General features: G+C 44.7%; 1 protein-coding gene across 4 annotated transcripts in view; it reads left to right on the forward strand.

Annotated features, from left to right (window-relative positions):
* POC1B (POC1 centriolar protein B) overlaps positions 1-10566 on the forward strand; it is a 120439-nt gene extending 109873 nt beyond the window's left edge. For 3 of the 4 annotated variants that reach the window (XM_075551196.1, XM_075551194.1, XM_075551195.1), the window contains 2 exons: positions 6603-6821; positions 9087-10566. In XM_075551196.1, the coding sequence (XP_075407311.1) occupies positions 6603-6821; positions 9087-9191 (324 nt within the window). In that variant the 3' untranslated portion in view covers positions 9192-10566. Of the gene's footprint in view, positions 1-6602; positions 6822-9086 lie in introns of those variants that run through there. The other variant, XR_012784893.1, reaches the window with a different exon arrangement.
* The last annotated feature ends 12956 nt before the right edge of the window (positions 10567-23522 follow it).

The raw sequence follows: 23522 nt of genomic DNA on the forward strand, positions 1-23522 counted from the left end.
CTGACCAACTATCAAGTTTGATCCAGCATATTCAGTATCACAATGATCTCTGTGTGATAGACCTCTGCCTGTGGCTTAATCTGACTAGCTACTCTGTAGATGCGTTTGGGGCTCCCACTGCCCTCCACAGCCTTCCACAAATTGGGTGTTCACAATTTTAGCTCTGATCCTTTCCCCTTCATCATTTTTTAATTTTATTATTGTCATCTTGGGATCACACCAGCTGGTGTGTTTCTTCCACGTGGATTTAGTTGACTCCCCACTTCAATGACTACTTGTTTGAAAACAAGGCTTTAAGACCCCAGACACTATTTCATTTGGTAGCCGGGAACCATCAGCTTTCTTTGCCACACTTTGCTCTAGCAGCCTTCCTTATCTTTGGTGATCATTTCATGCAGGTGAGTGTCCAGCAGGGTCATGTGATCAGAACTGTTCCCGGGGTGGAGCTAGAGTCTAGTTGGGGCCCAGAATCAGGCTGTCCCTGGGATATGTGTGACTCGGGTTTACCATGGCAGGCGATTTTACCCTTATCTGACTCATTTGAGGGCCTCTGGCCTCCAAGACTGTAAGACAAATTGGAATCATACATTTAATATTGTTGACAGTTTGTCACAGCACTGATGCTCTTTTGTAATACTGCCACTTGGAATTTTGCCTGGCACTCAAAATCAAAAACCAGACTCAATGCTAGCAAGTCAATTCAGACATTTAGTGACCCTATAGAACAGCAGTGAGCTGTCTCTGGGTTTCTGAGAGTAAATCTTTGTGGGAGTAGAAAGCCTCATCTTTCTTCAGTGGAGCAGATGGTGGTTTCAAACTGCTGACATTGCAGTTAACAGCCCAATGCATACCCCACTGCAACAATATAGATACTACATGAGTGATTAGCATTAGCTTATTTCCCATAGAGTATTGCATTTTCTAAACCCTATCTTACCATGCTATCCACTTAAAATAAATGATCTATTGCTTATACATACAGGCGCATGCGCACATGTGCACACAAATATTTGCCTTCATTTTGGTCTAGGCAAGAGCTTGTTATGTTTTGTAACCCGACTCTATTTCTGGCAGGCATTTTGTGTGTGTGTGTGTGTGTGTGGTTTTGAAATCTCAGAATGTCCGGAATGGAAAGGACTTTAAGGTCATTCAGTTGGATTTCATGATCTGGTGTTTGCATTTTTCTCACAGATTCCCTGACACGTGACCATCCCAAGCCTATTTAGAACCTTCAGTGATGGGAACCTCACTTGGGCTAGAGACACATCAAGACCACTTTTGGGTAGAATTTTTTTGCCTTTTTGTTTTTTTTTTATTCTCCACTTGCAGTACTGAGCCCAGGCTCAAATTGTTCCTTATAAACCCAAACCAACTTAGTTTTAATCATTAAAGATATATCCAAAGTTCAAGTCACTGATTATCTTTACATATGAAAGTTTAATTTATATTTGCCCGAAAATCGTTATGCTCTTCCATGAAAACCCTGAGCTACAGGCGTTTTAGGAGTTAAGAATGAAAAGGCGCTATGTAGCCAGGCCTTTGCAGTGCTTTGACTTGCTGAGTGGGGGGACGGGTATTAGATGCAGGAGAAAAGCTGAAAGGAATAAATAGGATGTCTGATATTGTGTATGTGATTGATCACCACAGTCTCTGACTGCTCTTTGTTAATTATATAAATGTTATATGATAGCAGTATAGGCCTTGATGATGTAATTCAGTGATTCATCCTCTCAGAAAAAGTTGTTTGGCTGTGCCATGATTTTTACTTTTCTATTGAAATCTTCACATCTTTTATTCATTTTATAATAAAATTGGTCAATGAAAATTTATGTCGTACAGTTAACCATGACATTTAAACAACTTGTTAAAGAGTCACTTTAACAAGAATGTGACGTGTTTTATTTCTACCTCTCGGGACTTGTTTACACAAATAACTCGCTATCTCTTCTGTTGCGTAGAAAGTGGGTTGTTTAACCTGTAGACATAAGGCGTTCTCAGCACCACGAATTCACCTGGGTGAGCCTGTACTCCAGTCGGAGATGGCCACCAAGAGTTTATTCAGAGGAGGACTTGAGGGTGGTGAGTGCCTAGCCATCTCCCATGAGGTGCTGAGGCCGCCTTGTGCTTTGCTACTGATCTCATAGCTATCACAGTCAAGCGTGCGCGCGCGCACACACACACACACAATCCATTGCTCTGAGTCAATTCTAACTCCTGGCAACTCCCTCAGACAGTCGAGCTGCTCCCTGGGGTTTCTGAGACTAGAAAGCTTGACTGGAATGGGTAGCATCATCTGTTTCCTACCGAGCAGCTGATGGGCTTGAACTGTGGGCCTGCTGGTTAGCAGCCCAATGCTTAACCGTCTTTGCCACCAGGGATCCTAAATACCTCCCGTAGAAGGTTCTCATTTGTTGAAGAGCCGGTGAGTGGATTATCAAGGAAACGCTGTGCGATGCCCCCCCCCTCTTGTGAACTGCGAAAGCATTGGGGCTGTTACAGTCTTACAGCCACTGTCTACATCTTTCTTGCTCATTCCGCGAAGTCTGTGCTGTGCCAGACACTGTGGGAGGTGTAGGCCCTCCTCGTCTTAATTCTCTCACCACACTGTCGACTCCTTACGGGCAGAGAGCACATTGTACTCACGTTATCACTGGCAAATGCTGACTTAGCATGATGTAGGTGCTTACTAAGTACTTACTCACAGAATGCGTCCTCCCAGCCAAGCAAGCCCACCTCACTGCCATCAAGTGGCTCCCACTCAGGGGGAGCTTATAGGACAGAGTAGAACTGTCCTCTGGGTTTCTGAGGCTGTAAAATCTTTATGGAAACAGACAGCTGCATCTTTCTCCCAAATAACCACTGGGGAGTTAGAACCACTGACTGCCCAGGGTTAGCCCTGCACGCCACCAGGACTCTCCTAACATAGGACAGGACACCAATGTATTGGTAGCAACTAGAAGTCTAGAATCGCTAGACTTCAAATAGACCAGAATCTTAACCCAAAATATTTGTTTTTCTTTTCTCTTTTTTTCAAAAGTTACATGTTGTACTGAGAGCTTTGGAATATCCCCAAACCATGAATCTCACTTTTCTCTGTTCAGACAGATTGAAAAGGCAGGATGGTTCATAAGGGCTAATATGCTAATTTGAGAGACCTCAAAAAGTTTTTAGAATTGAAAGATAAGTGAAATTCCCCACGAACTTTTTGAAACCCTCTTGTACCCTGATTAGTAGGCTCTGCATTGGACAGCTAACCATAAAGTCATCGATTTAAAATTCTCCTAAAGATGTACAGTTTCAGAAACACAGGCAAGTTCTACTCTGTCTGCCAGGGTTGCTTGGACCAGCATTGGCTCGTTGGCGGTGAGGTTTGAATTTGAAGACAGACATGTCAGCTGACTAAAGTTGCTGGACAGAGATGTGGTATTTTTTCTATCTCTACCGCTCTGCCTCCCCTCCCTAGTCTCCCCATCTGTCTATCTATATCACATATTAATAATATATTCTTTGCTAGTATCAAGCATGAAAATTATTATTAAGGCTTTATTAGAAATCTCTTTTAAAAAAGAAAAGAAATATCTAATAGCCTGGGCTGCCAATGGTCTGAAATCTTTTGTTTGTCCATTTTTTATTGGCTTTCATTAACTACTCTGACTCCAAACCCCCAGAGTTCAATGACTGGCTTGTTAATTAGGCTGGGCCTTTCCCCCCCATAAATAGCTGGCACTGTTGTTAAAGTATGACTTGTTCAAAGGGACATGGGGGCAGGGGAGAAGGAAAAATATGAGCTGATACTAAGGGCTCAAGTAGAAAAAAATGTTTTGAAAAAAGATGATGACAACATATGTACAGATGTGTTTGACACAATGGATATATGTAGGGATTTTGTTAAGAGCTGTAAGAGACCCCAATAAAAAATGTTTAAAAAGAAAAGAAAAAAGTTTTAATAAACTTCTAGAAGCAAATACATCTATGTGTGTATGGCTTGTAATACTGATATATGTGGTCACGTGTGTACATGCTGTACTCCATGTTATAACTTGGTCATAGACAAGGTGGTTTCCATCTGTTCATACACTGAAAGCGCCTGCCTCACTGGTCACCATGGGAAGACAGTGCTAGTTCCTGGTAGGCCCTGCGGTACCGGGGTGAGAAGAAAAGATTCTGTGCGGTCCAGTAGGCACCAGACAGGGAACCCATGTCAAGTGCCACTCCTGATTGTTATGGAGGATAAAAACAGGCTGCCATGGTAGCTAGGGTGGTCACGGGCTAAATTACTGAATGTGTGACGATGAACAGAGATTTGAAGGCCAAAAGGACGCAGCTACTGCAGGACAGAGATCACTTGGGCAGGCACAGCAGAAACAAGGTAAAACTCTCCTGTCTTTTGAGCAGAAGGTAGTTCTTTCGGGGTGAGGATGGTTGTGCCTGGGTCCTGTGAGTGAGGTGGCAGCTTAGGGTCACAAAGGCAGCTGCTCAGGAGACATCCATCCTAGTGCAGTCCACACTCACCTGCACACTGTAGCCTTGTCAGTCTTTGCTACCAGCTCAGTGGCCAGGACCCAGGTAGGGCAGAGCAGTGTGCTGTTTTCCTAGTCTCCTATTTAGAGCGTGAGTAGATAGGTCAGAGAGTCTTATGAATGTGGATCGTATTAAGAACCCCATGTTAACTTGTTATTTCACGTTGAGTAATTGGAGTTCTGCTTTGGGGCAATTTTAGCTTTTCTTGGTCACATGGAAGTAAGCAATTCCAAGTGAGAGTGACTGCGCTTGCTTTGGAGGCGTGGGTTTTAATGGGTGTGTCATATCCCACAGAGTCCTTCAATTCGGGTATTTTAGGCTCACATTTGAACATTGTCGGGCACATCCTAACGATGACAGATCATCTGTCGAGATGAATGTAGTGTGCTAGCCAATAAAAAATAAATAGGTAAGTTCTTCACCTTCTGGAGGGGAAGTAGAACCGTTCCACAATGAGTGTGGGCCCCAAGAGGAGGACTCCAGGAAGGCTGGTCTTGACCATGGCGGTCACCGCTGTGTCCTCACCATGTAAAACGAGGCCTGCCCCTGAGCGGGCTGCGGAAATCTTTGTCAAATGAACAAATGAAAAGGCCCTGAGCAGATATATTTAGCAGTGTGGGAATGCTACGATTTTTCTTTCATACATATTTAATTATTTTTCGTATTTACTAAATACCTATATTTAGCAAATTAGTAGGATTATGGCTAAAGGAAACTTGAAAGTTTTCAACTTCTTAAAAAAAATGATGAGGAGGATCCTGGGAAACAATTGGCTTTCATCCCAGAATCCCAGTGCTGGCAGTACTTTGGCCTCGGGTTTTCGACTGGCTGTTTCCTCTGCCTTTTTCCTAGCTCCTGGCCTTCAGCAAGTTACTTCACTTCTGTTTATGTCTCTGCTTCCTCGTTTCTAAAACGGGGAAGACGGGAGACCCTGCCTTTCAGGTTCACTGCATGAGATCAGTTCATCTGTGTCAAGCATGGCAGACAGGGTTGGGCCCACAGGGACTCTGTGTGTCCTGATTGTCACCAGGATCACTGTCATCTCCAGAGGCCTTGCTGCCCATGCTTCGTGGGCCACTGTCGAGAACCCTGAGGTCTCACAGGAGACATGTCAAATTGACTGCGGCGTTTCTGAATGATCAAATCTCTATTTGGGTTTTTGTGTTACTAAGAACTTTAATGAGATAAAGTCCATGTACTATAAAGTTTACCTTTTAAAATACATAGTTTAGGGGATTTTAGTACTCCACAGAGTTGTACAACCAACAATACCATCTACTATTAGACCATTTAAACTGCCCCCAAGGAATTTTAGAACATTTCGGTCATTTCCACATTCGTTAAAAATCTCTGCTAATTCTCCCTTCCTTCAGCCCCTGGCAACCACTAGTCCAGAGTCTGTTTCTATAGATTTGCCTATTCTGTGTCTTTCAAATAAGTGAAATGGTACAACATGCGGCCTTTTGTGTCTGGTTTAGCATCGTATTTTCTCCTTTCATCCACATTGTAATGCACGTCAGTACTGCGTTCCTTCCTGTGCACAGATGGCGTGCCTTATACGAGAACACCGCATCTTGCGGCCTTGCCCCCTGCTATATCACACCAGCCCTTCCCACAGCCGGGGGCCGCCTTAGGGCTTCGGAGACTGTAAATCTCTACAGGTATTTGTCTCTATTGTGTTGTAATTTTAAAAATGAAGCCTAAATGCAAGTACATTATCAACTATGTGACTTACAAATATTTTCTCCCCTTCTGTAGGTTATCGTTTAATTTTTTTAGTGATTTTCTTTTAGATTTTAATGAAGTCTGATTAACCTATTTTTTCTTTTGTTGTTTGTACTTTTGGTTTCATATCAAAAAAATTATTGCCAAATCCAATGTCACAAAGATTTACTCCTCTGTTCTTTGAGAGTCAGTGTGAGTTTTCTCATTTTATTTCCTTAACTTTCTATAGTTGAAGGCAGATAATTAAATGTAAACTGAAGTTGTTTTTTCCCCCAGAAAATAAATACTGAACACTTTAAATATAATTTTAAATCCTGGAAAATATAATTGTCCCTGTCTTTTCTGTGACATTAAAGACAACCGAAACCACGCTTAGAACCCCACCAGACAGGAGTGAAGAAATCAGCGGCCATTTCTTGAACCCGTCATTAGTGTCCTCGGACTGCTCCCCAGTGACCTTGAGGAAGAGAACAGAGGACATGGGCGACCTTCCCTCCGAGAGCCAAAGAAGCATCCCGCTGGCTGTGACTGATGCCTTAGAACATATCATGGAACAGCTCAATGTCCTGACCCAGGTGAGATGAATGCTTAGCCCGTGTGGTAGGAAATAGAAAGCATCCCTGCTCTGCCTATTCTTGGCACAGCAGATATAATTTCAGGGAAGTGGTACATTAAAAGGGTGCACCAGAACTTTCTTTTCCAACTCTGCTAATATTAGTCCGAGTGGACATTGTCACAAGCTATACAGTAAGGCAGCTTAAGATGAGCTACTGAGATGTCATTTGCTTGTTCAGAATGAGTATTTCAAGTCTAACTGGCTCTTACAGAGAAATCCTCTACCTCGGTTCTCACCCGAGACTGCATTCCAATCACCTTGCTGGTAAGGAACATGCAGGCGCCTAGTGTTCACCCCCAGAGAATTCATCTCCTTTGGTCTTGGGGGGGTGGGGGGGAGACCTGGCTTCTCTCCCTTAAGCAGCCCCAGGGTCCAGAGTGCTAGTGAGTGACTAGCTGAGTCATTCCCGAGGGCGTTGGAGTTGAGAGTCATGGTGGTGGGCGTGGGGTCCCGATAGATCATCGGGCTGTGTGAGAACGTGGTGGCATCCTAAGATGTGCTCAGTAGGATTTGTTGTCAAATGACCATGTTACATTTCCTGGGGTTGCACTGGCAGCGGCCGTCTCTGCACCAGACATGTCCACGGTCAAGGGTGTTTGATGTTGGTTGGCTTGTTTCTTCTGTTTCCATGACGTCCTCACCTAAAATGTCATCCTTTGATGCTGGGTCCTCATCAGGGCCCTTCTGAAACACGTCTTTGTATTCTCTATCCTTGCTGCCATGTGGCCCCCATCTCCTTTTTATCTGACTCAAGGGTCAGCAGATTGAGCTCATCTGTGACTTCTCTATTTTTATTTTAAAGGGCTGACTTTCTTTCCTATATGGAAGAGGTTACAAGCAGGCACAGCACACTGGCAAGACTGGAATAGTTAATCAGCCTGTAGGAAAGTGGCAAGTGAGAGAAATGTATTCTGATTCACTTTAATTATGGATGACTTAGCATCTCCTAATGTAGTGGAAGCATGTTTATAACTTCCTCTGCTGAGCTATAATTAGGAATAAATTAAGCTGCAATTATGTTTTTGATGGTAGGTAAGTGGAGTTATCCAGTGCTAAGATGTGTTATCATCAGCTTTAGCATATAGAACCACGATAATGAATGTAAAGTAACTGGAAAATGCTTAAAACGTATAATAGTCACTCAACAAATGGTAGAAGAACGTATCAGTATTACTCTTACGTTTAATTAGTCTTGTTCTATAGAATAGAATGGGAAAAGAAAAGGTATTAAGCAATGATATTTTTCAAAAGTTGGCTACCTTTAGAGGATAATATGGAACCACTTAATTACCTTGAAACTTGGTGACTAAAATTTGAACTTTACCAAGGGAAACCCCATTGGTAGATGAGGGAAGTGTCTCCTGTTTATACTTTACCCCAACTAACAAAAGAAAATATAGACGGTGCTAGAAGATCATCATTTGTCATCCCTTAGAATTAACAGATCTAGGCAGGGGCTGCCAACTGCAAGGTCGGCAGTTCAGACCCACCGGCTGCTCCATGCGAGCCGCTGTCTGTTCCTGTGAAACATTTATAATCTGAGAAGCCCTATTAAGTAAGTTCTTGTTCTGTTGAATAAAGTCTCTGTGAATTGGAATCAACTCAATGGTTGTGGGGTTAGTGGTTTTGTTTTTTCAGGGATTGAGTAGTTACTAACATCACAAAAGGAAATGATCACGCATCATAAATGCATCTAATAAGATCCCCTAATTCTAAGGGATCTAATCTGAGGCTGATTGGGCCACTGCATCTCTCGGTGTTTTACATACAGTGTTTCCTTCAGGCCTTCTAAGAAGCCGTTGCGGTGCTATTGCTGTCCTCTGGTTGGGGAACTTCATAGCGATCACTGGAGTTTTTAAAGGAAATGAGTTCTTGAGCTCTCTGGTCTAGCATGGACGAGCCATGGCGAAGGCCCAGTGATGGCATTTTAATAGCACCTGGCCTGGGAACGCGCACTCTGGCACTTCTTAGAAGGCAGCGAGCACCCCGGCTGGACCTGGGCGCTGTAGGAGACTGGGCGGAGCCATTGTCTGCAGAGGCCATTCTGGAGGGCATCCTTTTTTCTTTTCCTCAAACTCCTTTCAGTGCTCTGCTCTGTGAGAAGGCACAGAAGCAGAGCCGGTCCATGCCGGCCCGTGTGTGAGTCAACCACGTGGCAAAAGCGTGGCTGTTCCCGTGTTAAGAAAGGGTCTCCAGTAATGACGGCCATGCCTCCTTCTTACAGACAGTTTCCATCTTGGAGCAGCGACTGACTCTGACAGAGGATAAGCTGAAAGACTGCCTTGAAAATCAACAAAAGTTGTTCAGTGTCTCCCAGCAGAGAAGTTGAGTAGAAAAGTGTGAGTGGAGGCACGATCGTTGCACCCTGTCCGGACATCCAGGAAGGTCACAGAGGATGCCTCATGCAACTCGACGATGCACGAGCTACGGCGCTGCCTCAGAGCATGCGCAGCAGAGCCCAAGGCCCATCTCAGACTGAGCTGCTCACCAAATCAATGACAGGACTACTTTGACGTACGACCCTTTGACGTAGAGGAATAAAGCGATAAGCATTCACGTGACGATTTACCCCATTTTATTTAAGATGCCAGTTTTCATTTCTAGTTCAAATCTCACCAAGAAACAAACAAACCCCTCTGGGTTTCATTACTAACGCATTTCTGGTTGACTGTCTTGAGGCCGCTCCTTTAAGGGATCACGGTATTTCTTCCGTGAACAACACCCCTCCTGTCAGAGAATTATTTTAACTCCAAAATAGCAGTCTGTGTGCAGAGAATGAGTTATTTAATACTATAAAGAAAAATATGTTTTTACATATATTGATCATTTCTTTAAATGATGTTCTCGTAAAAAGCCACACAATTTCCAAAGCAAGAATACACTTGTTAAAAAAAAACACACTTGTTTTATTTAGAAGAATCAGTGCTTGTGTGGCGTAGGTGAGTAGGGTTTTACTTAGCTTATGGTGTACACTTTTATCCTTTGGCCAACCTGAAGGAAAATGAGTTAAAAATGAAAATGAAGTCAGTGTGTCTTGTTAGTAACAGGTCAGTGCACTGAATGATTCGGGTATATCCAGTTCTGTGATCATGGCTCAGAGAGATTATGTTTGTGTGACTTCAGCATGTGCCACAGCCAGAGAGGCAGAGCAGTGATACTGTCCAGCATGCACACACGTGTGTCTGTTATTGCTTAGGGTGACCTGGGTAAGCACTTGAAAAAAACACTGTTTGTGTCCTATTGTCTTCCCTTTTAAAAATGAATTGTGATTTAAGACAATCTGAAAATAAGTTAGGAATCCTAAAAGATCTTGGTTACAAATTAAGGATTTTGTTTTAAAGTAAGATCAACTTGACGAAAAACAGGCAAATTCATTTTAGCTTGCATTTCTTTTAACTGCCATCAAGAACAGAGAGAATGCTAGAAACGAATCCACGGTTATGCTGTCTATGGGTAACTAGAGGGACATGCTATCTATGTTTAGGGAAAAAGGAAAAAACAAAGTACTATGTGTGAGGGTCTACATTTAGAAACTTTGCACAGCAATTTCAATCCTATCTGAGGTGGGTTATGTAAATGTTATCCTTGTGTGTTGTGCCTTTTTGTATCGAAGTGTGAATTTTTAGACATGTTCAAGAGCTTATAAAGACTAAGTCACATTGTATTTTTATGAAATGAAATGTCATACCAATTTTTTACTCTTTTTTGTGCTTCAAACAATAAAGAATTTTTTACCTTTATAAAAAGTCGTCTTATTTTCAAATGGCTAAAACCTGAAAATACCAAATTCCTTATCTTCTAGTACACTCGGTCCTCAAAGTGAATCAGGATCTGTGGGAGAATTTGTCAAAACACAATTTCCACACCCCTAGTACCAAAGACTATTGAATGACCAAGTCAGAAGCCGGGCCGATTTGCATTTCTAACCATCTCGCTGGTAAGGCTGGCGCGGCTGCTCTGAGAAGCACGCCTTGTGAATGAGTTTTTAAGGACCCTTGGTGCTGGCGAGCATTGGACTGCTAACCACGAGGTCAAAGGTTCAAACCCACCAAACATATTCTGCAGGAGGCTTCTATAAAACGTCACAGCGTTGGAAACCCTAGAGAGAGTGGCTGTGCATCGGGGGCCACTTGCTGGCGATGGGCTTAGTGCGAGCTGGCTTCAGGTCCTTCTTGCATACGTTGCCATAAATGTTACAGTGACTAAACTTCCTAAGAGATGTGAAAAGTGATCGTATAAATTAAAATGTTAGCGGATAGGCCCCTGTCCCCCGTTGGTAAACCTTAGAGGACTCTCCTTTGTCCTCATCAGATTCCGATCGCTCCCTTTCCTCGCTGCCTGACCAACCTGCCCACTCAGATGTCTAACAGCCTCCTTAAGCTAAAGTCCAAACCCCAACTCTCCCCACACCCTGACTGCCCGCACCCCGCTTCCTCATCTCTATTTCACTAACTCCCAACTCTCCATCCATTGCTCAAGCTGAAGACCTTGGTGTCACCTTGGACTCCTTTCTTTCACACCCACATTCCAGACCTTCAACAGACCTTGTCAGCACAGATGGACCCCCTGACCATGTTTCACCACCTTCAAAGCTACCACCTACCTGGACGAGTCTCCCGAATGCCTTCACCACCTTCCGGCTGCTGCTCCAGTGGTCCTTCCTGGAGCGCTCTGTGTAAATGGTAACCGTCCCCAAGCTGCCGACCAGACTGTGGCCCCCACTGCACTCCATGCCTTCAGGTACAGCGGGTGTCGCTTAGGCTGGCGCCACCTCCTCAGCCTCGCCTTTTGATCCTGATGGATCTGCGGAGCTGAGAGCAATGCCACTTGTCGTAGGTGCACACCGCGTTTGTTTGGCGAGTAAAAGGGAGCCATTCTTCCCCCTTCCACTGACGTGGCCACCATGAAGGGACCAAGGCTGAGACTCGGTCAGACTCTCCTGCGCAGTACCACGCCTCGGCAGCCCAGTGCCATCTTCAGTCACAGCCTTCATTGCTGTCCAGTTCGAATGATCTGGTCAGTGAATTTGATTCAACCTAATAAACCATTCCCTATCCCAATAGAATTCCTAGTGCTGTTTTATTAGTTGTTGAAGAAAGTTGGGGGCTTTTTTTTTTGGCACATAAACCTACCTTTTGAACTTCAAGTCATTAAAGTAGCCAAGTAAACTAACATTAGTTTCTGATAAATCCTTAAAACGATAAATTCTCATTAACTTGACATTCCGAAAGGGTTAGTTTGCATCTAGTTTATAAATAGACTATGTCTTTGTAATCTTGAAGCTATTTTTTTCAAATAATAAGATGAAAATAGGAAGTTCAATTAGCCTGGGTAATTTAGGGAAGGTTTTAGCTATTCAATAATATTGACTTACGGAGTGTGCTTAAAACCTGCAATGTTAAAAGAAGTTAAATTTGATCTATCTTATCTTCCTAACTACCCTTAATTATTTCTATATCCAGATTTTACTAAGGATTCCCAAATTTTTATTCAAACTGTACTCATTACATACAGAGGTGAAGTCTACCTCTTGTCTGTGGGGTAAACTTGGCAATATTGTAAAATTGGAATTTTCTATTAAGTTACAGACTTATAGCTCTCCTGGGAACTCAGAGAGTCAGGGAGCACAGCCCTGCCTCGCTCCAGGGCAGCAGTAAGCTAGAGCTGGCAGAAGAATCCATGGGGAGAGGCAGGCGGGACTGGCCCCCACTCTCTTATTGTAGACCCACTGCCTTCTGCTACTTTGCATTGCCTACATTCACCCCATGGGCATTTGTGCTTTAGGCCCCTGCCCGGTTTATCCCGCAGCTAACCAAGTCTCTCTCATGCTGCCCTAAAGCTGTCACCCTTTGTCCCCAATCTCCACCTCTCCGAGGTCATTGCCCTCCTCCTGCCTTCTCTTCCCCCAGCATGCATCTTATCACCAGCCTCTGAGTTGCTTGCCTTGCCCTTTCACCCTAATCTGCCTGGAAAACATGTGATAGAAATCCACATCAATTAGTCAAGCCGATCCACACTCCTAGAGATGATGTCATGTGTTGCAGATTAGAACCGTGGCTTTGATACTTTAGAAGCAGTTTGCCAAGCCTTTCTTCCGAGATCTTTCTAGCTGGGTTTGAACCTAGCTCCAACTCCTGAAAAACCCCTACTTATTCTTTAAAAAGCACCTTGAAATTGTCACTGCATTCCTTTCTTTTCCATCCATCCATACATGCTTCCACAGCATTCTTTGCCTGCCTCCATACAATAGAGATTGCACATCATACAGTTGGGCCTCTTCCAGTAAACTGACCTTCTCAAAATCCAGGATCCTTTGTGGATTTCCCATTGGCCCACAGCTTGGCTTAAAGCAGTGGCTCTCAACCTTCCTAATGCCACGACCCTTTAATACCATTCCTCATGTGGTTGGTGACCCCCCCCCCCAACCGTAAAATTATTTCTGTTGCTACTTTGTAACTATAATTTTGCTACTGGTATGAATCAAGCGACCCCTGTGAAAGGGTCATTGGACCCCCAAAGGGTCACGACCCACAGGTTGAGACTCCCTGGCTGAGAGGAAAAGCCCAATGTAACGTTGAACAGAGGAGAAATTTCATGTATTCAAGTGTCTTCCAAACATTGCTCTTTATTTTGCTTGTTTTAGGGTGCAAAAGGGATCCCAATCTCAAGTATAATTTAAGGACAATATCAGCACGAGGTCAGGTTGCATGTTGGTGTCATGATTGGTGGCAGATGAGTACGTCATAACTCTAGAAGCAGAAACAGGAAAGTGATTGGTGCCGGTACATTATATTAGAAGGACTGGCTCTAGAACCTTCCAACCAAAGCAGGCAGGGTGAGATCAATAAGGTATACTCATGACTATTTGACTTTTTTCTACCAGTGGTTCACAAACCGTTGGGGGTCGAATGGCCTTTTCAAAGGGATCACGTAAGACCATCAGAAAACACAAATATTTCACAATATATAATTACATATTGTTTTGTGATTAATCACTATGATTTAATTATTTTCAGTTTGTAACAATGAAAACATTCTGCATGTCAGATATTTATATTATGATTCATAACAGCAAAAATTAAAATAATTTTATGATTGGGGATCACCACAACATGAGGAACTATTTTAAAGGGTCACGGCATTAGGAAGGTTGAGAAGCACTGTTTTACCATCCCCAGTAGAGTGACCACCATCAAGGACACACTGAGAGACTGCCTGCCCCTCCCTGGGCTGGCTGGAGAGGTGTGGAGGTAAGCTACTTTCCAAAGCAATGCCTGAGGGCCAGATTATCTACATCTTGGTTAATGATGGGAAAGAATTCAAATTGAATGGAGGCTTAATCTATGTGGGGCCCAGCCATGGCCACTGGATTTGGGGCCATCACTGTCATCCATGGCCTTTTGCAAACTGAATTGCAAAGAGTTGACGTGCTAAATCTCATACATATGGATCGTTGAAAAAAAATGAGAGTAGGGTGTGCGGACCCTAGGAAAAAGCAAAGGTCGTAAAACTGATGCTAAGTGCTGGCGCATGCCTATTACCAATAGCTATACAACTGCCTGCTGTCCAGCTTAGGAGCTAGATGACGTCTCTGAGACCAGAAAGCCCTAAGTGCAAACTCCCGCTCTGCCATTGTCTAGCTGGGCTGTTGGCAGGTACCTCAGCTATGACCTGTGGTGACCCTGCTCACAAGGGAACCATCAGCACCATCCACACAGTTGTTCCCCAGCTCGAGCCCATTGCTCCAGCCACGGCGTCAATCCATCCCATGGGCCTTCCTCTCCGCTGCCCCTCCGCTCCACCGAGCATGTGTCCCGTCCTTCTCCAGGGACGGCTCTCCCCAAAGGAGGCAAGGCAGAGTCTGGCCATTCTTGCTTCCGAGGAGTTTTCTGGCCGTGCTTTTCCCAAGACAGACGTGGTCCTTTAGGCAGTCTTTGGTCCTTCTAATAGCCTTCTCCAGCACCACCATTCAAGTGCATAGATTATGAAAACATATGCATTGCTTCCTCTGCTGTAAAAGGTCAACATAGTACTGCGAATTATGCTCATGAAATTATTCCTACAGCAACTACAGTAACTTTATCACCGAGTGGGTGCTTAATAAATAGTAGCTAAGGTGCCCTGTAGAATTTGGCCCAGATGGGTTTCTGAGAATCTGCCCCCTAGGGTCGGACAGAAGTGGCTAGATGGCAGTGCGTCTGGTTGTTTTCTCCAGAGGAGCCCTGGCGGCGCTGTCGGGTGAGCACTGGCCTTGAAAGTCAGGGGCTCAAACCCACCAGCCTGCTCCCTGGGGGAAAGATGACGTCTGCTCCCAAAATGATACGCAACCTTGGAAACAGACAGAGCCGTGTTGGAATTCACCCGATGACAGTGCATTTGGTTTGGTTTGGTATGATTGCTACTTATTAATCATTTGGTTTCCTCAGACTTCATTTCAAAATAATATAATTTCAATCGAAAACTGTAGAAATGATACAAGAATTCATATTCGGTAGCAATTAGCACAAGTGTGGTATTTAAAGTTAATGCTTTGTTGTTTAAAGTTCAGCCAAACTAATAATTTTTTATAAAAGACAGAAAGAAACTAGCCCTCCCCTACCCAGAAAGCCAAGCACTAGCTAGAGGGTGACTCCTGGGCCGTGGGAAAGGAATCGTGTAATTACCTTCAACACAGGGAATCACAGGCGGAACTGGGGGGAGGGTCCCGAATGTGAATCAAATGAGCGTCATTAGAAAAAGACGCGCTGGCAACTCATACTAGCCTTTGCCTTTGATGATCTGCAGTAAAGATCTAATTGCTTACTGCCTTTTCTCGAAAGACAAAGTAGTCCAGATAGTCTCTTAGCATTTCTTTCTGCGCCGAGTGAACTTGGAGTCTGTTATTTCCAAGAGGAATTCGATGTGTCTAAGAGGACTGAAAGAGGAACCATCTGTCTCTAGACAAAACTCTGACTCCAGAAAGAGGTTGAGGCCGGGGTGATTGTCAAATACTCATGTTCATGAGCAAACTGAATAATAAAAGCAGTTGGGTTGGCAGACATGTTTAAAGAGAATTTCGTAGCATCTATTTCATTTTCCCTGAAGACTTCAAGAGGGTTTCCAGAGGATTTGTGAATGTACTTTGGACTAGGAACACTGTAACTGCCAGGTGTGACTCAGCCAGGTCACACTTGGGAGCCCCAGCTGACTAGGAAAATAGGTCATTGACTTGCCAAGAGGCAGAGGTTAATTAGGGTGGAGGTGTTGGTAAGGAGTACAAAGGACATGCGTTGGATCAGTTTCATTTTCTTTGCACTCAAGGCTGAAATGTGTGCCAATGAGGATTAACGACGAATTTGACGTCCTCATCACACAGGTTTCACAGCAACCCCAAAATGATTAAAAAGTGCATTCATCTGAAAATTATAAATTTGTGAAGCGCTGTGGGGGACCACAGAGACCCCAAATTCAAACATAAGTTGTAGAGACACATGTATTACGTCTGAAACTGGACAAAGAATTCATACAGACGAGAGATGCCATCGCACAAGGACTTAATGGCATCCGAGGGTTTACAGAGAACCAGCCGTCTCAATGTGACAGGGAGTAACAAATCTAACAGAAGCACTGCTGCTGTCCGGTGCTTCCAGTTGGGTCAGGCCCCGTGACGCTTCGTGCAACAGAAGGAAACCCTGCCTGGTCCTGCACCATCTTCTCAAGTGTTCTGTTTGAGTCACTGTAGCAACCACTGTGTCAGTCCCGCTCAGCAAGAGCCTTTCTCGCTGGCCCTCCACCAAGCATAATGCCATTCTCCAAGGCCTGATCTCTTCTGATACCATGTCCAAAGTATTGTTGTGGCTGCTATGTTATTGTGTGTTTAGCGGCTCCTGAATATGAACTAAATATGTACTTCTTATCTAGCCTCGGGCTGATGGGCGATGGAAATGACAGACTAACATTAGTGTAACTACTTTGACTAACTGCCATACCCTAATCTCTCTGCCAATGCCTGGTCTAGAATAAAGAGTGTGACCAGGGCATCTTACAAAACCCAGATGCATTCTGGGAACAGAAAACGCTTTCATCTCATTCTTTGTACAGTCGCATCTAAGGTTTATCACTAAGAACATATAAGATCTGTCTCATTCTACCTCTGATGCTTTCATTGACTCTTGAAACAAAAAAAAGACACTTCTCTGCCTCTTTTTAATTATTTTTTTTAATGTTTTTCCTGCCTCTCTTAAGAAACGATTGCTGTTTGTTTGGACCCCTCGTGGTACTGTCAGGTAAGTGGTGGGCCACGAACTGCAAGATCAGAAGTCCCAGAGTTGTGCAAACATGTAGCATACTTGGCAGCTGTATTCGGCCGGGTTGACTAGAAGAACAGATCCAGAGACACTCATGTGTAAGAAAGAATTGTGTATCAAAAAGTATGAATCAAGAATACATCCCAACCCAGTCCAACTCAAGTCCATATGTCCACTACTAATCCTTCAGACTCACAAAGCCACATGCAATGATGCAGAATGCAGGAGCATCCCCAGCTGGTGGGTCCAAAGTCTTGTAGATCCAATGGCAGTGGATGCATCTCTAGGGCTCTGGCTGCCATCGCGTGGCTTCTCAACAGGAAAGCGAAGCAGAGAGAGAGGGGCAGGTTCCCGGTCCCCTCATGAGGAGGTCTCACCCACAAGAGGGTACCATCAGGTTGTGACCTGATTGACAGGCTAGACTTCAAGATGACATGAAATTATGTAACTGCCACAGCAGCCAACAAAGCGGTTGGAGGAAGAAGGCTATGGATGACCGTGGGCGCCCAGCATACGTTTGTGGGAACCGCGGAAAACAAGCCTCGCGCGGACGGGATGGTAATGGCTACGAAACAGTGCACTGGAGAGACGCGTAGAGAACATCAAAGGGCTAAGCCTGACTTTGGCAGTCGATCCCTACTCTGACGCACACTGGACCTGATCTGGTTTTCAACTTTTTCTGTAGTTTTGTTTTTGTTTGTTCATATTGGGGTTTATATCAGAGGTGTTATGTCATTGGGGATCACCCTCTTGAAGTTGTGTTACATATTTTTCTGGTTTGGGTATATGAAACCCAGGACTGGTGAACCTGTAGGGACAGCATGCAGAATAAGGGGTGCGGGGCATTGGGGCGGGTACAGTGGCAGTGATGTGGGGGAGGGGGGAAAAAGAGACAATGTCAAGGAGTCCAGGAAGAAGACAAATATTTGGAAACTGATTGTGATAGTAACTGTACAATTTTGCTTGAACTATGGATATGTATTAATTCCCAATTAATAATAAATATTTTAAAGGTTAGAGGTTTAAAGCCATCTGCAGGTGCCTTGGATGAAAAGTCAGATGATCTATTTTAGAAAAATTAGCCATTGAAAACCCTGTGCACATCGTTCTACTTTGGAATACGGGAGGCAGCGGTAACTTACCACAGTCAGCAGAGTGAAAGCGGCCCACGCCAGCAGAGCAAGGATTTGTGGCACTTTCAGGGGACTATCAGGAGGAGACATTCCCTGGTGTGGTAGTTATATAGTTGTCAATTTGAGAGGGTTATGAGTGTAGGGGTGGAGTCTAGTCTGTCAATCGGATCATAGCCAATGAGGCTTTTGTGTGGGCATGGCCACCTCCTCTGCTCACACCCTGGGAGACGTGACATAGCAGCTGACAAGACACATGGAGCCACCCTGATGCGGAGACCCCTGCCAGCGCTGAGATGTTTCCAATGACACTGGATCCAAGGAATTTCTACCCACTGGCCCGTGATCTTCTACTTTTGGCGTCATTGCCTGTGTTTTGTGTGTCTGAAGAGGACTTTCTAGATTGGTATCGGACATATGGGCTCATATCGGACTTAGGGACTTGATCTGGGCTGGGCTGGGCTGTTTCCTCAATGTTCAGTTGCTCTTGAATATAAATCTCTTTCTTATACACACATGTGTGTCCATGGATTTGTTTCTCTAGTCGACCCAGACTCTCACACCCAGGTTGGGAAAAAGGCCTTCTTGCTGAGTTGACTTCTGGATACACTGCATCCCAGAATTCTAATGTGACACGACCTCTCCTCTAGCTGCTTTCCTCTGCGTAATCCCCGAGGAAATCCCTTTACTTTTCAGAGCTACAACGTTAACAGAACAAAGAGAAAGTCATGGGGAGATGCCTGTGTATTTGGTATAGAATTTCACTGAAACCTTTCCAAGCCCAAGGATGGAACCCAGGGGCTGTCCTGCTTGTTCCCACACTAGGATTGAATGTCAGTGTCTGAGAAGACGCATCATTGTGAAACTAGACTTCTTGTAGATGGCTGGTGCTGCTATTGAAACCTAATAATAACCCAAAGGTCATCGTGGTTCAGTGGTAGAGTTCTTGTTTTCCGTTAGGGAGGCCTGCGTTCTATTCCTGGTCAATGCACTTCCTGTGTAGTCACCACGTGTCTGCCGGTGGAATCATGTTACTGCGAGGCTGGTTTCGGTGAAGTTTCTACACTAAACTAGACTAGGAAGAAAGGTCTGGTGATCTTATGTCCATAAATCATCAGTGAAAATGTAAGCATTGCCCTACATTCATAAGACAAGGTTAGTGTAGGGTGTATTTCATCCAATTTTTTAAACCAATTTCTCAAGAATGAATGAGATTAAATGAGAGTGAGCAAGAAGGTGTTATCAGGAATGGAGGAAGGCTTATTAACAACCTGATAGGCAGATGGCACATCTGTGCTTAATGAGAGCGAGGATTTGGAGGTCGAGATTCGAGGAGGTCGAGATACGAGCCTTCAATATGGATTATAACTCACCATATAAAGAAAGCCAAAACCCTCACAACTGGGCTACCAGGCAGCATCGTGATAAACAGTGAAAGGATGAAAGTTGTCAAGGATTTCATTGTACTTTGATCCACAAGCAGTGTTCATGGAACCAGCAGTCAAGAAATCAAACAACACCCTGCATTGGGTCAATCTATTGCACAACTCACTGCCACCAAGTCAATCCCAACTCAGCAACCCATAGTACCAGAGAGAACGTCTCCTGTGGCTTTCCGAGACTGATCCCTTACAGGTGTGGACAGCTCAGTCCTTCTCCCTCGGCTGATAGTTTTGAATTGCTGACCTTGTGGCTAGCAGCTGAGTTCTATTCAATTAATATGACTCTACCAGCCATAATCCCTTCTGTGATATATAATAACTCTGGATTTCATATACCCGTGGCCATGGTCCCATTCGGAAGGGCATTATCAAGTGGCAAATACAGATGGGGTGAGCTTGAGTTCTGCCCTTCGTGGAGGGTGTGAATCAGACAAGACTCTTGGTTTAGTGGGTATCTTCGCTACGATTACTTCATTACCATTGTGAGAAATTGTCCACTACAGCTGAGAGGAGACTACTCGTTCTGGAGCTCGGGAGAGGGAAGCCTGGCTGATTGATTAGTAGGAGATTAGTGCTTACTGGCCACATCTTGCCAGAGGCCCAAGTCGTGTGTGCGTAAATGAGATAGAGGCCAGGTGTAGAAAATAGATGATTAATTTGGGTGATGCGGGTCTGGTAAGAAGGTGGGGGTAGATAGTGATAGGACTTGCCTGTGAGTCTTGTGAACAGGATTCCCTGCAATGCCATCCTGGCTCAGAGAAAATGAGGCCACGTTGAGAAGCAGGGGGTGTGCATAGCTCATCACCAGCAAGAGGCTGGAGGGGGTGATTCCGTTGGCCCCAGCATCTGTCTTACCCCTCCCTGACCTTCAAAATTTGGACTGAACTGCGCTGACCACTGCATGGGGCATTTCTTGCGGCTTTTGTGAGTTCTGTGGAACACTGCAGTGATTTCCCAAACCCAGAGAGGGGATTCCCAGGGAGCAAAGATCCTCGAGGGAGGAGTGGGGGGTTGGGGGTGGGGAGAATAGAGCAGACTACCGACTTGCAAGAGTTGGACTCTGGGAACTTTTTCGTCGTGTGAATTATTAACTAGTTGGATTGACACCGTGTCTGCATCAATGATCTCAGGCATACGCACAATCGTGAGGACAGTGCAGGGCCGTGCATTGTTTCGTTCTGTTGTGTGTGGGGTCGGAGCTGACTCAAAGGCACCACACAACAACACCATTTTCTAGTACATTTATTTTGAGACACAAAAGGCCAGTCTATTCTCCACTCCTAATCCCCAGATCCAACTCCAGGAAAAATTAGTTTTTTATCTTCGCTGTGATTTTCTAATACATATTTGGCTGTGGTATTAATCCTTACAAAAGAAATCATTACCACAGCCACCCACCGTGTAACCACCTCTAAATTGTTGAAGGGCAAAGATGTTACCTGTAGGACTAAGGTGTGCCTGACCCAGCCGTGGTATTTTCAATGGCCTTGTATGCCGGCAGAAGCTGGACAAGGAATAATGAAGATCAGCGAGGAGCTGATGCATTGGGATTGTGTTGTTGGAGAGGAATATCAAAGGTACCTTGGAATGCCTGAAGAGCAAACACACCGGTTTGGGAGGAAGTACAGCCAGAACACTCCTTAGAAGTTAAGATGGCAAGATTTCATCTCACAGACTGTGGACATCGTATCGGGAAGAACCAGTCCCTGGGGAAGGACGCCCTACTTGGTACTGCAGAGAGTCAGTGAACTCGAAGCGGATCTTCAACGAGCTAGATTGACAGAGTGGCTCAAAGCTAATGATTGTGAGGATGGCGTGGGGCAGAGCGGTGTTGTGTTGTGTTGTGTTGTGTTGTGCAGAGGCTCCCTATGGCACAAGATGCACACAGTAAGCAGGGCTAGAAGTCATGACAAACTATGTGAAGAGTGTCCAGGAGCAGAAGTTCAGAAGAGACCTACTTCTAGGGCTGATGGAGAAAATGTATCCTCTAGTGTGGGGGAAACCAGTCCCTCACAACTATAGCAGGGGTCCGTTAGGTGCAATTGTACCATTAAAATACATATAAAGAGTATAGTAAAGTCACAGAGAATAAGAGACAGAAGAAGAGGTAAAATAAAGGAGTCAGACACATTTCATGGTAGCTTGCTCACCTCCTGAACAGCGATGATCTCACCAGCCAGGTCCGAGCACAGAGAGGGCAGGAAATGAGTTTATTTCTAACAAAGATATGGAAATATCTTTGGGGGGGGGGTGATTACAGGTAACCACACACATCACAGGAAGGGGCTGTACAATAGGCATACACATGACAGGAAGGGGATGAGCTAGTAGGGTACATGCACTAGGAAGGGGAGGGATTAGGGGTACACATGTGACAAGATGGGTGGGCCCTGGACTCAATATGGTAGCCTGACCTTGGTCACCCTTGAGTGGGCTTGACCTCCCTGGGCTATCCCTTCAGGGAAACAATCTACTGTCCTATCAGAAGGGATGGGCCCTACTTAGAGTGGGACAGACTATACAGTCTGATTGATGTAGATGACAGATATCCCTCAGGGAGAATAACCCCTGACCTGCTTTTGTTGACCTCCCAAGTATTTACCTTGTGTAGCAAGCAGCTACGTTTGGCATATATTTGGGGAGACAACTTGGGAGAAGTTCTATACTCCAGAGCAGTGGTTCTCAGCCTTCCTGATGCCATGACCCTTTCATACAGCTCCTCATGTGCTGAGCTCCCACTATAACATTATTTTTGTTGCTACTTCATCACTGTAAGTTTGCTACTGTGATGAATTGGGCGACCCATGTAAAGGGGTCATTCGACGTCCGAAGGGGTCGCGACCCACAGGTTGAGAACCATGGCTCCGTGGCATTTTGGTATCATAGTTGGTAAGTAATTATACTGTCAGTTTTAGAACTAAAGAGATGGCAACACTGGACTATGCTGTCCTTGTCATTCAGTGTCATTGAGTCAGCTCCAATCCATAGCGGTCCTATGTTGGATAATCCGGAGTAAAATTTTACTGGCATGCATGTGCTGCCAGTGATACTGTCTATACTTTGTGCACTCTGTTGTGATCAACTACCTTTGGAATGGGTGAAGATATGGAACTCTTCCGGTTAGTTGGCCAAATAACTTGCCACATGTCCTGGCATAGACCAGTGGGTGCTTCCAGGGCTTCATGCGCTGTTGGAACATTTCCGTTGGTGCTCCATCCGTACCTCGAGCCTTGTTTGTGGCTCATGCTTTCCGTGCAGTGTGAATGCGGGACTATGTTTACCACTAACGTTAGTCATAGGCATTTTATACTCCTCTGGTAATCCAGTTACTTAAAGCAAAAGCAAAAAAAAGTTCTATAAACAGCTCTTCCTTTTTCCCCCCTTGGGATTTGCTACATGTACCCTTCCATAGCTCAGTCATGTCAAGTAGATAGTGCATTTGCTACTGTAATACATTTCCAAACGCTCTTTTTCTACATGGACCCCTTGACATTGTCTTCCTAGCCCCCCTTCCTAGCCCCCCTGCACTGCACTGCGCTCACCTCCCCCCACGCCCCGTGTTCTCCTTGCTCTCTCTCGGTCAGCAATCCTAGGCATCACCATGATGAAGCCTGTTCTTAACCTCCCACTGCACATCGCTTGCCCAGCATTTGTCAAGTGGGCTGGTGATTTAGCTGAACTGCAAACCAGCATCAGCAGATATATTCTGTTTGGCTTCTACAGTGTTTTGTTTTTTAAATTAGGGACCAACATTTAAAAATCAAACAGTTTCATGCAAAATCCCAATTTCTGGCTTTTGTTG

This window comes from Tenrec ecaudatus, chromosome 6 (genome assembly GCF_050624435.1).
Source record: "Tenrec ecaudatus isolate mTenEca1 chromosome 6, mTenEca1.hap1, whole genome shotgun sequence".
Taxonomy (NCBI): domain Eukaryota; kingdom Metazoa; phylum Chordata; class Mammalia; order Afrosoricida; family Tenrecidae; genus Tenrec; species Tenrec ecaudatus.